The sequence below is a fragment of the Schistocerca serialis genome, chromosome 4 (genome assembly GCF_023864345.2).
Source record: "Schistocerca serialis cubense isolate TAMUIC-IGC-003099 chromosome 4, iqSchSeri2.2, whole genome shotgun sequence".
Classification (NCBI taxonomy): Eukaryota; Metazoa; Arthropoda; class Insecta; order Orthoptera; family Acrididae; genus Schistocerca; species Schistocerca serialis.
In genome coordinates, this window is record NC_064641.1 from 274,178,441 (window position 1) to 274,192,754 (window position 14,314).

The 14,314-nt window shown below is 43.2% G+C and overlaps 1 protein-coding gene across 1 annotated transcript in view; it reads right to left on the minus strand.

Annotated features, from left to right (window-relative positions):
- Positions 1–14,314, minus strand: part of LOC126474391 (ATP-dependent translocase ABCB1-like) — a 194,693-nt gene that overhangs the window by 139,319 nt on the left and 41,060 nt on the right. The window contains exon 5 of the mRNA XM_050101859.1: positions 8,172–8,272. Coding sequence (XP_049957816.1) covers positions 8,172–8,272 — 101 coding nt within the window. The remainder of the gene's footprint in view (positions 1–8,171; positions 8,273–14,314) is intronic.

Genomic DNA, 14,314 nt, shown 5'->3' on the forward strand with positions numbered 1-14,314 from the left:
AGTTATCATCTTTCCCATATATGTGACCACGTCTGCTGTTCAAATGTCTTTTCAAATTACTATGGACCATGGATTCATTGCTAAGTTTTTATCTGCACGCGATGTATTCTCGTAATGGGCAGTTTTCGAGTTCACTGAATGCAGATCCGAAGTTTAACTAATTCTCTATCGGTACTTACGAAATGTTAGAGTAGGCTGTTTGATTTCTCGGATTTGGAATTGGTTCGTTCTCACTTTTGCTACTCATATCTGTTTCTGTCAGTTAGTCATCTTGAACTTTTTCCTTTTTGATCAGAAACTTATCCATACCGAAAATTAACACATGAACTGGACATCACTAACTGGTGAAGGGGCCCTCGTGCTGTTGCCAACTCCATATGTCAGTGTACCACAGTAACTTACTATACTGTGCACGGTGCCGCGAACAAAAAGAGGCTGAGTACCACTGGACTACACACACGGACTGTAGCGCAACGCGATCACTTGGGGCCAATCGCACTTTTGATACCATATCACGTATTGTATCCGTTAAGTGCAGACAACTGTTAGCCTTATGCATCAATCATTTATTACTGTATTAACATTTACACTTTTAATAACTGGTACTCAGCTGATTTCGATTGGAATATTAATAAATTTATGTAATCATTCAATCTGAGAACATGTCACCTTCGTCAATTCCAAAAAGACTTCCAGCATTTAGATTTCACGAATTCCCAAAACAATAATTTTTCGTACCGTGAAAATTACTTTATACAATGTTGAGGAAAGCATGCAGGAATCTTATAACTTGCCTAAATCCTACAGAAATTCGTATTTTAATGTATGTCACTGTTTATGTAATCGACATTGTATATTTACGTATCGTAGTACCACGGAATTTGTGGCGTTATTATCAAGAGCAGAAGTCTACTTCGTATTTATAAAATCGTCAAATTAGTAAAATTTTGATTGTAATTTTCTAAATTACACGTTATTGTGAATCTTTTTAATGCGCATGGTTGGCGCTACGTCATGTCGGTCTTGAGTGTATTTTTCTGACGAGAAATCTATATCAATGTGATGTATAAATTTTAACTGTTTTCAATATATAAAAAATTCTTATAAATTCACTGTGTCGCGTACGTTAATAAAGCCGAACGATCGTTACGATAATGCTTAACAGCCTTCAGCGAAGTTAATTAAAAAATAAACACTTCATCAACTTTACATCTCCAAAAAAGGAGCAACGTGTTGCGAGTTACGTAAATGTATGAAATTGACACATATTTTTCAGTAAATTCTACACATAATTACATACAGCTATAAGGTTAATCTTATAACCAAACAGCTTATTTACATTTTGGACTTCAAGTTAGATTGAACACGGTGAACTCAAACACTACCACAGAATTTCGAGGTTGTACAGTAATACTTTCTCAGTATTTTCATGCGAGGGACTCATAATCTCAGATGGATCGATACAGAGAAATTACGTTTAATTTGATGTATTTCCCCCTCCCGTCCCCCCCCCCCCCCCCCCCCCCCACCATATTGCTCCATTACTCCATTCACTCTCGGTACTTGTTGTTGTGAACAGCAATGAAAAATCTACTCTTCGCCCTCAAGCTCGAATTCAGTTCTGCTCGATTCTCGCTAACACCTGACCCAGTTGTTTTTATGGATATCGCCACAGATATCCCTACCAGTTTCATTCCTTTGTCGGATTAAGCAATTTTTTATCCTATCTATCATAGTACAGCTTGAGGCTCGTCTTAAGCAATCTATTTCTATGGCAAACCGTTTTTTTCTACTAACGTTCTGGGTTTCTGCTTCGTACAAAGCTGTGATATGGACTATAGTCTTAACCATTTTCTTCTACATTGTTGCTCTTATTTTCTTATACCACAGAAGAGAGTTCATTGCCCTTGTTACACGTCGCCTTTTATTAATCCTACTAGTGACTTCGTCATTATTTGTGCCCTGTTAATTAAATAATTCCACAACGTATTTTACCTTCACTTACATTTGCTTCTCCATTCACCTCCAAATTATTTACTTTTCCCGTTCAAACGCCCAACTACTCACACTTCTTCGTGCTCATATTCAGGTCAGCCTTATAGTACTTCTGTTTAAGATTTATTATCATATAGCTCAGACTATCCTTATCTTCTTCTAGCACAATCTGATCATTTGCGAAATACTGGATAAATATCTTGCTGTCCTCTAATGTCACTCCCATAACCTGTCATCTTCTATGTCAAGTCTGCAGGACTGCCACTAGATACAGCTTAAAGTGGATCGGTGACAATCCATATCTTCACCTCGAATTCTTCTGACCAATTCTTACTTTCGCTCTGTTATTTTTACGTAATTTCATAACAGCTTTTAGCAATCTTTGGTTATCTCTATCACTTTCAAGCTATCCCACAGTTTGTTGGTGGGTACATTACCATACACCTTTTCCACGTTGGTCAATCAATGTATCATGCGTCTCCAATCGAGTCTCTGTGCGTTGTTCACATACTAGTTTCATTGCGAAAATTATGTCCATTACCGACCCTCCTGCTTTTTAATCCTGGTTGCTCCTCTAGCTGCTTGTGGGTTGTTCCTTTTTTGATGACATCTGTAATTACATTAGAGTACGGTCTTCCAACAAAAGGAATCACTACCCATCACCTATAATTGTTTGAGTCGTTAAGTAACACTTTCTTATGCACCAGTATTGTGGAACATGTTATCCATTCCCACTCAACATCTTCTCCACTTAGTAGTCTTTCAAGTAGCATCCTTAGCATCTTCAAGAGTTTCTGTGATCCAAACTTCACCCACTCTGGATGTATTGACCCATATCCTAGTGCCTTCTCCAGCTTACGCCCTTCACAGCCTGCTGAAGAAATTTTATGTCTAAAGTCCATAACTGCTTCTATTGCAATCTCGCTTCACGTCTGGGTGAAAATTCAGACCGACTTCAAGGAGGAAATCCTTAAATACTTCGTCCATTGACAATGACTAATATTATTAAGACGTAACCTGTCACTAGCTGGCAGTCGCATTCACTCTCCTATTCTCTATTCTCTCCACGGATTCACATCTTATTTCCCACTCTTTGTTTTTTTCCTTTTTAAACTTCTGTTTTTACTTATCTTTTTGTGTTCCTACATCTATGTCTTCTTCTATTGTCATTCACCTTCAAATAAGCTTTTTACCTTTCAATCATCTCTGCTATTTCTACATCCCACCAATCGGGTTTCTTCTTCTTTTCGTAATCCCCGAGGACTTCTTTTTACCCTCCTATTCCTGCTCTGTTATCCTCTGTATTTGAGAACGTGTCATCATGATCTCCCCATTGGCAAAAGATTCCGGAATAGTTTCCATTCAGGTCTCTGGAAGTGGACTGCCAAGGGGGAGATGAGCATGAAAAAAGAATCGACTAACCAACAAAAGCATAAGGTTCTACAAGTCGCGGCGTGGAATATCAGAAGTTTGAACGTGGTAGAGAAGCTAGAAAATCTGCAAAGGGAAATGCAAAGGCTCAATCTACTGGGTGATCAAAAAGTCAGTATAAATTTGAAAACTGAATAAAGCACGGAATAATGTAGATAGAGAGGTACAAATTGACACACATGCTTGGAATGACATGGGGTTTTATTAGAACCAAAAAAAATACAAACGTTCAAAAAATGTCCGGCAGATGGCGCTTCATCTGATCAGAATAGCAATAATTAGCATAACAAAGTAAGACAAAGCAAAGATGATGTTCTTTACAGGAAATGCTCAATATGTCCACCATCATTCTTCAACAATAGCTGTAGTCGAGGAATAATGTTGTGAACAGCACTGTAAAGCATGTCCGGAGTTATGGTGAGGCATTGGCGTCGGATGTTGTCTTTCAGCAACCCTAGAGATGTCGGTCGATCACGATACACTTGCGACTTCAGGTAACCCCAAAGCCAATAATCGCACGGACTGAGATCTGGGTACCTGGGAGGCCAAGCATGACGAAAGTGGCGGCTGAGAACACGATCATCACCAAACGACGCTCGCAAGAGATCTTTCACGCGTCTATCAATATGGGGTGTAGCGCCATCCTGCATAAACATCGTACGTTCCAGCAGGTGTTTATCAGACAGGCTGGGGATGATGCGATTCTGTAACATATCGGCGTACCTCTCACCCATCACGGTAGCAGTTTTGCTGTCCAGCGCCATCTGTCGGACATTTAGCGAACTTTTTTTTTTGTTCTAATAAAACCCCATGTCATTCTAAGCATGTGTGTCAATTTTTACCTCTCTATCTACATTATTCCGTGGTTTATTAAGTTTTCAAATTTATACTGACTTCTTGATCACCCAGTAGATATAGTGGCGGTTAATGAGGTGAAATGGAAAGAAGAAAAGGTTTTCTGGTCAGATGAGAATTGCGTAATACCAACAACGGCAGAAAATGTTATTACGGGGGTAGGATTCGTTATGAATAGGAAGGTGGGGCTGAGAGTGTGTTAGTGTGAAGAGAGCAGTGATAGGGTTGTTCTCATCAGAGCCCGAAAGCAAACCAACACCGACCACAAGGGTCCAGGAATACATGCCGATGTTGTAGGCAGAAGAGGAAGAGATAGAGAAAGTATATGAGGATACTGAACGGGTAATTCAGTATGTAAAGGGAGATAAAAATGTAATAGTCATGGAAGACTGGGATGCGGTTGTAGGGGAAGGAGTAGGAGAAAGGGTTGCGGCAGAATGTGAGCTTGGCGCTAGGAATGAGAAAGAAGGAGGATTAATTAAGTTCTGCGGTAAATTGCATTCAGTAATAGCGAATACTCTGTTCAAGAGCCACAAGAGGAGGAGGTATACTTGGAAAAGGCCGGGAAATACGGAAAGATTTCAGTTAGATTACATCAGTTAGATCCGAAATCAGATATTGAATTATAAGGCGTACCGAGTAGCAGACAGAGACTCAGAGCACAATTTAATAATGATGCAGAGCAGGCTGAAGTTTAAGAGACTAGTCAGGAAGAAACGGCGTACAAAGAAGTGGGATACAGAAATGCTAAGGAATGATGAGATATGCTTGAAGTTCTCTGACGCTATAGATACTGCGATAATGAATAGCTCAGTGGGCAGGTCAGTTGAAGAGGAATAGACTTCTCTAAAAAGGGCAATCACCGTCTCCGCAGTAAAAAACATAGGTACATGGAAAGTAAGTGAGAGGAAACCATGGATAACAGAAGAAGTACTTCTGACGATCGACCAAAGAAGGAAGTAAAAAAATGTTCAGTGAAATTCAGGAATAGAGAGATACAAGTCACTTAAGAATGAAATAAATGGGAAGCTAAGGCGAAACGGAAGCAGGAAAAAGAAATCGAAAATGAGTTGATTGACGGAGGGACTGACTCGCCATACAGAAAAATCAAAACAACTTTCGATGAATGTAAAAGCAAGGACGATAATAGTAAGGGTGCAATGGGAATTTCTCTGTCAAATGCAGAGAAGAGAGCGGGTAGGTCAAAAGAGTACACTGAATGCCTTTATGGGGAAGGGGGGGGTGAGGGTTGGGGGAGGGTAGGACTTCTGTGACGACGTGATAGAAGGAGAAACAGAAATCGATAGGGAAGAGGTAGGGGATCCATTCTTAGAATCAGAATTTAAAAGGGTTTTGGACGACTAAAGATAAAATAAGGTGGAAGGGATGGGTATCATTCCATCGGAAATTCTAAAATCATGGGGGAAATGGCAAGCAAATGACTTTTCATGTTCATATATGGTATGTATGAGACTGGCGACATACCGGCAGACTTTCGGAGAAACATTATCCACAGTTTTCCGCAGATAGCAAAAGCCAATAAGTACGAGAATTACCGCGCAATGAACGTAACAGATCATACTCCCACGTTGCTGACAAGAATAACATGCAGAAGAACAGAAAAGATAATTGAGGATGTATTACATGTCAATCAGTTTGGCCTTAGGAAACCTAAAGGTACCAGAGACGCAGTTCTGAATTTGCGATTGATAATATAAGCTAGACTAAACAAAAATCAACACACATTCATAGCATTTGTCAACCTGGACAAACTATTCGACAATGGAAAATGGTGCAAGATGTTTGAAATTCTGAGAAAATTAAGGGTAACCTTTAGCGAAAGACTGGTACTATGTAACAGTATTAAAACCAGGAACGAACGATAAGAGTGGAAGACCAGGAACGAAGTGCTCAGATTAAATGTAGTGTAAGAGAGGGATGTAGTCTTTCTCCCATGGCGTTCAATTTATACCCCGACGAAGCAATGACGGAAATAAAATGAAGATTCAAGAAAGGAATAAAAAAAAATTCTCTGCACTCTCTCTAATTTTTTTTCCAGTCGTTGTTGGTGCAAGTACTTACTATTATCTTCCAGGTTGTCCTTGTTACTCCTTACGATGTCTGACTGGTCAGCACGTTGGATCCTCTACTTCTGAAAGTGTAGCAGACATAAAAATTTACGTTTCACCAGATGATGGTCACTTCCAAAATCTCACCCTCTTTTAACTGTGCCGTCCCGTATTTTTGCATTGGTCTTTTGCCTGAAAGATAATTCTTTTCGGCCTTCTTGTATGGTTATGCCAAGGAAGTTAATGTATATCTTCCTGAGCAAAGAATGTGTTTTCCACTCGTAATTCATATTGCTCCAATAAATCGATCAACCTTATACCATTCGCGTTCTTAACATCCTCCCCTTTCAGCCCAGTCGTTTTACTATTTCTCTCTTTTTCTCCTCTGCTATTAAGATCTCCTGCCTGTAACAGCTTGCATAGCCTCTTTTGGGCACCCGATCAAAGTCTTCACTCGCGTTTAAGGATGCATCTTCATTAGGGGCATGCTGTCCCACTATGACTATATTCAGATTGACCTTTATCGACCTTTCATTAACTGCTTCCCAGGAGAATACATCTTTGACTACCGTTAATTTAGAATCATGGATACTTATGCTCTCTCTCTACTACATTTATCCACTCCACTAAAAGTAATGCAAACGCCAGTAGGTATTCACAGGCAGTACCTTTCTGTTTTGTTTCAAAAAGCACAGTTAGATCACTGTTTTCCTGTCTTATGTCCATTGAAACTTCGTGTTCATTAGTCTGGATACAGTGTACATCCTAGATACCACAATGCAAAATCCATTTTCGTTTACATTTTGGAATTCCATTAAAACCATCCAAAAATAGAGGCATGTTACTGGGAATTTAAGCTACTTGTCTTTTTCTGTGGATGGAGACCTAAGCTATTCCACAAACCTCTACCTGGAGGACCAGTATTTGTGATCAAAGCTTTTTCCCCTAGGAAGATTGTATTCACTAGGCCTCATAGTTCTTCCTGCTTTGCAATGAAGAGCAAGGGAAATAAATAAATATTGAGAACAAGAGTTAGATAGTACACCAATCACCTCTTACAAATAAGGATAGCAAAGGGAACGACAAGTCTTTGTAAGACACACTCTAGCTCCTCAACCAGACTCCTGCGGTAAGCGTGACCCTGCCAGCGGCTAAGCTACCGCTATTGTAATCCCCACCTCATTGTGGTATGCAAACGTCCCCATCTGCAGGAACAATGCTTCGTTAAGGCGGCGTCCCCTTGAGAGGACAAAAGATACGTATGGTCAAATCCTTTTGTCTACTACCACATGTGTAAGGCATAGTGTGAAAAACATGGAAACCATTATCCTGCTTTATTTGAAATATGTCGTTACTTCACACGATTGATCTGTATCTACAAGAATACAAATAGATGGTACCTTAATGTGTACCCACTTTAGCATGTTCGAATAAACACATCGAATAATTTATTAGCTGTTGTTTTCTACAGTCATAACTGAGGCACAAAGTGGACTACGCCTGTCATTGTAGACAATCCATTTTGCGTCCACGCATCCACACATCTATACCTGACCTGCCACCCAGAGGAAAATAAACACTAATAGCTTGCTTTTGCGACTACTAACCGAACGAACAACATACTAAACGAATCTGCTATAATTATTAGTCTGCAAATGAGGTACATACTGATGGAACGTTATTCACAACACTGTGCTCAGTCATCAATAGAAGTATCTGCACTTTTACTAACACCCTGTGTTTCATTCAATAACGGCTGTAGGGCTTGGTATATAGGAAGTGAGTAGAATGTTAAGGTGGAAACAGTGATAGTGCACTCACCCTGACATGCGGCTGGCGAAGTCTCCCGTCTGATGCATGTCGTACCACGCCATGTCTTGCTGCAGCACAGACCTGAAGTACAGTTCACGGATGCGGTGGACCTGAGAACAGCCAAAATAATTCGTTTTCATGGACAACACAATACAAAAATATTTTAAAATTTATTGTGCAGTATTTCGTCAAACTAGAAAACAGTGCAGTTAACACATGCAATAAGTCTCGGTCAAACCAGGAAAAGAATACAACTACAATGATGAGCCTAAACGTCGCGGCAGCCTGCTTCAAAGCGTTGCGATGTGCCTCCGGAACTCATACAGCAGCGATTCAGGGTGGCATGGATTTAATAAGTTCGTAGTAGATATGTGGACCAGATCTCTACGAACATGTCACGTAATTCCTGTTCACTACATCTTAACGGCTTTTGGGCGCAGATCTGTTCCCGATAGCCTCTCAAATGTTTTCTATCGGTTTAAGGTCAGCCGAATTTTGGGACCAAGACATCAATGGGAGTTCAGTATTATGCTCCTCAAACCATTGTTTCACGATTCTGGCCTTGTGACACAGACATCTATACTGCTTGAAGTTGCCATCGTTATCGAGAAAGACATCAACCATGAATGGACGCTGATTGTCACATCGTGAGCCCCTCCATTGCTGCCAAAGATCCCATGGACGCCTACGTGAATGTCCCTCGCTGGATAACAATGCATCTACGGGCCTGCGTCCTTAGTGGAAGCCATATTTCGGGCAACCGTTTGCAGGCTGTCGGCGTATCTGGACACGACGACGATGTCATTGGGTCCACATGCAAATACGTATGGGTGGTCTGCTCTGTTCAGCAATGTACGCTGAGAATGGTTCCTTTGAAAGGGCACGGCCGACTTCCTTCCCTAATACGATGGTACCGATGACCTCGCTTCTTGGTCCCCTCGCGCAAATCAGTCAACCAACGACCAATATGCGCTGAATGATATGCTCCGAAATACTCATGTCTACACAGTAATTGTACTTTTTCGTCAGATCTGCTACAGATAACCGCCCATACTGCTTTACAGAGCGGGGAAACCTCTGACCTACACGTTCTCTGATAAGTAGACTCCTAGTCAACGACCAGCACCTTGTCAGCTGCTGTGGTTACACTGCCCTTCAACAAATTTTCACAGACGTTAATGACAATAGCACGCTAATAGCAGACCAGTTTTGCCGTTTCTGAGATATTCATTTCCAGGTGCCGCTAGATAATGAACTGACCTTCATAAAAGTTTCTTATTCCAGCATTTTCCCCATTTGCTTGTTGAAACATCAAGACGTTAAGTTCCATGATACTTGAGGCATCTCTAGAAGGTAAAAACTGTAGAGAAAGCCTCTGAACTGCCCGCTGACGCTCGGGAAAGTGATTTACGTTGTCATGTGACAGGCTAAACAGAGTGCTGTGTAGGGAAGACCATTCCCAGGGACCAACAGTTTAACAATTCTGTTTGTTTAACTAACCAGGAACACTGAAAAAATCCCTGAGAAGATTCCAAAATGTCCAGACATTAACTAACAAAGAAGAAAGACGAAGAGCTTCATAATATGTTCGTACAGCACACACATTTGTGTGTATTTGGATTTATACCATGTCAATATTATTTTCATGCAATTCAATTTACTGCAGTATAAAAACTTCACACAATTTATTGTATTAGAATGTACATCATAACAATATTCTTTCTCTAGGACTCAATTTATTGCGATTTAAAAAAAAAAAAACTTTAGGCAGTTTCATTAGAATGTTATCTAACAATTTGTAATGTCCTCTGGCGATCTCCTCTACGGAACTTTCCAAATCTGTCCAATTTACCTTGGAGGGGGTGATGGGCGTTGCCTGTTCACACAACACTTTCACGTGTGCGTATTATATTTTGCTTGTAGTATATAATTATGATGTGAGTGATATCTAAGATTACGCAGTGTTGGGCAGTATGTTGCCATAGGATTATGAGAGAGGGAGGGTAAATGACCTGGGGGAAAGGGAGCGTCCTGTGTAGTGTCCGTGCTGAAGTGGCATTACATCAGCCACGTAAGAAGCCGCCCAAGAAGATCGAATCCAGCAGGCAACATACGTCGGCAACAAAACGGGGCGCTCTAATTGGGCCAAAACACAAGGAAACACTTTCCTACCCTGTGTCAAGGTAATATAGTGGCAATCGGGAAGGGCCGCTGGAGGTGAGCGGTTGCATAGGTCCCGCTGGTTACAGTAGCATATGCCTTATGAATCAAATTGTGGCTCCGGATAGAGTTTGTTAAATGCAGCTATCATTGTTTTTGCGCATTACACAAGTGTTATGACCGTTGTAATCTGCATACGGCGCAGGTGGATGACAAGTGATTGTGTAAAGGTGTTTCTGTAAGCTACGGAAAAGGAAATTTCAAGAATTAGAAATGTCATCCCTTCAAGAAACTTGCTTGCTATTATTTGACCATTAACTCCAGTAAGACTTCACGTCTGCACAGCTACAGACATTCATCCAGATCCTGAGTGCGGCGAATCCACGACAAGCGCTTCTGCTGTGCACAGGCGACATCACCATCTGAATGACGCAGGTCAGTGTAATTTAGGTATCTACAGCAAGACCGACGGAAGTGGATATCTCCGCCACCAGGAGTTCAGACGATGTGTCCACAATAGGACCTGTGACCAGTCTTGCTAACACAAGAGAAGGGCTCAGAGCAGGCTGGCCGTTGTGGCCGAGCGGTTCTAGGCGCTTCAGTCAGGAACCGCGCGACCACTACGGTCGCAGGTTCGAATGGTGCCTCGGGCATGGATGTGTGTGATGTCCTCAGGTTGGTTAGGTTTAAGTAGTTCTAAGTTCTAGGGGAGTGATGACCTCAGATGTTAAGTCCCATAGTGCTCAGAGTCATTTGAACCATTTTTGGTTGAAAGCAGATTTCTTTATATCTATGTTTCCAATATAGTATGAATCAGCAATTTTATGTCCTTGTGGAGTCAGTCAGCTTTCAACCAATGGAAACCGTTTGTAGGCCATGAGGTCCTTCTTCTTTTAACTAGTGTTCGCCATTCTTCTTCTTCCTTCCTTTACACTCGATTGTGTGTACTGTTCTGGGTTCTGTTGAATGTTAGTCCATGGAACTGTGTAGGAGAGAATACTGCCTTTGTCTGGTGTAGATGCAAGCAGTTGCGCTGATTCTGTGAAGAACTGGGAGAGATTATTTAAATACACTTACCGTGGTGAAGCTAGCTCGCCACAGCGTGGTTGGGATCTCTCCACCAGTAGCAACCGGGCCAGGTGCTAGCATGAAGTAAAACGGAAGCTCATATGTTGCTTGTTTTTATTTAGCTGAGTGTAGCTGGATACATTATATTTTCGCTTTGTTGTGTTGGAGTTTCAGTGATGTTACCCCACTCTGAAGTATAAACAGTTTTTACTTATTCAAGAAACGTGGGATGAGAATATGATTTTTCTATTGCTTATCATGAATCTGAAACTTGTAGGTTTGACTTCCTATGCAAGTCTGTAAAACCGTTTTATTGCATTTAGTTACAATTTAATTGCTTATCCATCGATTTCTTTTCACGTTATTTCAACGTATACTGATGTGTTGGCAAATGTGCCAACACCTTGTAGATAGAGGAGGCCGAAATGCACGCTATCTAACGCAGACGGGCGTGAATTCGGGAACAGGATAAGTAGTGAATTCTCATAAGAAAAGTATGCAGCTCCTCGAATACTTATCTTTTATTCTTTGATGTGAATACAGCATTCTTGATGAGACATTTCATACGATAACTATCAAACTATGTAAGGCTAATGGCGCCTTGCTAGGTCGTAGTCATGGACTTAGCTGAAGGCTAATCCAACTGTCTCCCGGCAAATGAGAGAAAGGCTTCGTCAGTGTATTCGCTAGCAAAGTCGTCGTACAACTGGGGCGAGTGCTCTTCCGTATTTAGAGACCTGCCTTGTGGTGGCGCTTGGTCTGCGATCACACAGTGGCGACACACGGGTCCGACATGTACTAAATGGGCTGCGGCCGATTTAAGCTACCACCTAGCAAGTGTGGTGTCTGGCGGTGACACCACATTCCTCCCCCGCAAATCGGCGAACGGTCGTGTTATAAGGCCTCCGCCCGCCGTGGGGAGGACCCCATGTTGACGTATGCGATGAGGTGGGGAGCCTAACAACAGGCGAGGCTGTGCCACCCGCATTCTGTCCGAGGGGAGCTAGGAAACGCCTGAAAACCTAGTCCAGGGTGCACGTCAACATGTGATGTATGCGCCCGTATAGAGACAGGAGGGGCCGAAGGGTCGACCTCCATTGCGTCGGGTACCCGACGCGCGATGACGTCATGTGGTCCGGAGCGGGCAAGAGTTCCATGGCGGAGGACAGCTGGTCCCAGGAAGCGATCGGCGGCGCGTGACCCAGGGAGGCGCTTGGCGGCTGCGGCGAAGCGTCGAATGCGGGCGGCGCCGGCGGGAGAACAGGCGGCAGCGGCGGCAGCGGCGGCGCGTCGCCATGGGGCAAAATGGAAGGCATCGTCGGTAACACCTGGGGATGAGTCGAGCCAGTAGATGGGTCCCCAGGGCGCTGACCGGACGGCACCGTCGCTGAAAGCAGACGGGGAGCGGAAGAACCCGTGCGACGACAGAGGCGCAGCTGATTGAGATGCCGAAGCACCTCACCAGAGGCCCCCAAAACCAAATACATCGCGCGGCCGAGGCAGCGAAGAATGCGCCCTGCGAGCCAACGCCGTGAACCTCGATAGTGGCGATAAAATACAACGTCGCCTGGAGCAAAAGCAGAAGTCTGCCGCTGCACAGTAACCTGATGCGGCGGATACAGCAAAGACATCAAGGTTCAATGAGGACGACCGTGGAGCAACTCAGCCGGCGAGCGACCATCTCGGGGCTGAGAGCGATACGATGACAAAAAGAGCAACAACGCGTCCTCCTGAGAATGCGACTCTTTCAACTTCAACATCTGTGACTTGAAAGTCCGGACCAATTGTTCAGCGGCACCGTTTGACTGAGGCGAAAACGGCGCGGATGTCAGATGTTGAATACCATTGGCCTGGCAGAATGACTGAAATTCTGCGGACATGAATTGTGTGCCATTGTCGGAAACAATAGTCTGCGGAAGACCTTCAATGCAAAATATAGCAGACAACGCTTGGATGGTGGCGGAGGACGTCGTGGAAGACATCCGGACAACAAAAGGAAAATTACTGAAGGCATCCACCAGAACCAACCATCGAGCATTCCAGAATGGACCAGCAAAATCGATGTGCAAGCGTTGCCAAGGGGAAGTGGCTTTTGGCCATGCAAAGACTTTCTGCGGCGGTGCGGATTGTTGTTCGGCACACGCCATACAAGAAGAACACATACTCGTAATCGCAGCATCGATTCCGAACCAAGTACAGTGCTGACGAGCAAGTTGTTTCGTGCGCACCATACCCCAATGTCCTTGGTGAAGAAGCCGTAAGACAGAGGACTGTAACGAACGTGGGACCACGACTCTGGACTGATCATTATCAGAACGCAACAACAAAACACCACGTCGAACAAAAAGTCTCGCCTTGTGAACAAAAAATCGGCGAACCAACGGATCCTCGATCCGAGACTTTGACAAAGGCCATTGCGTAGCAACAAAACGCAAAACGGTAGCAAGGACAGGGTCAGCAGCTGTGGCTGTAGTTACACGACGAAAATCAATCGGAAACGATTCGACCACTTCATCGGTTTCCGAATCAATGAACATGCAAGCAAGTTCGGAAGAATCGAATGCTTTATCCTCAGCAACAGGCAAACGGGACAACGCATCAGCGTTGCCGTGCTTAGCAGTGGACCGATACAAGATATCGTAGCGGTACTGCGAGAGGAAAATAGACCAGCGAATGAATTTCTGCGCTGTACGCGGAGGTACAGGCTTGTTCGGATGGAAAAGCGACGTCAAAGGTTTGTGGTCTGTGATGATGGTAAAGTGACGACCATACAAGAAATCATGGAACTTAGTAACACCAAACACGAGAGCCAAAGCTTCTTTCTCTATCTGCGAGTAATTTCTTTGCGCAGAAGAGAGCAATTTTGACGCAAAGGCAGTAGGGCGATCATGCGAGCCTACTTTGTGCGCAAGCACAGCACCGAT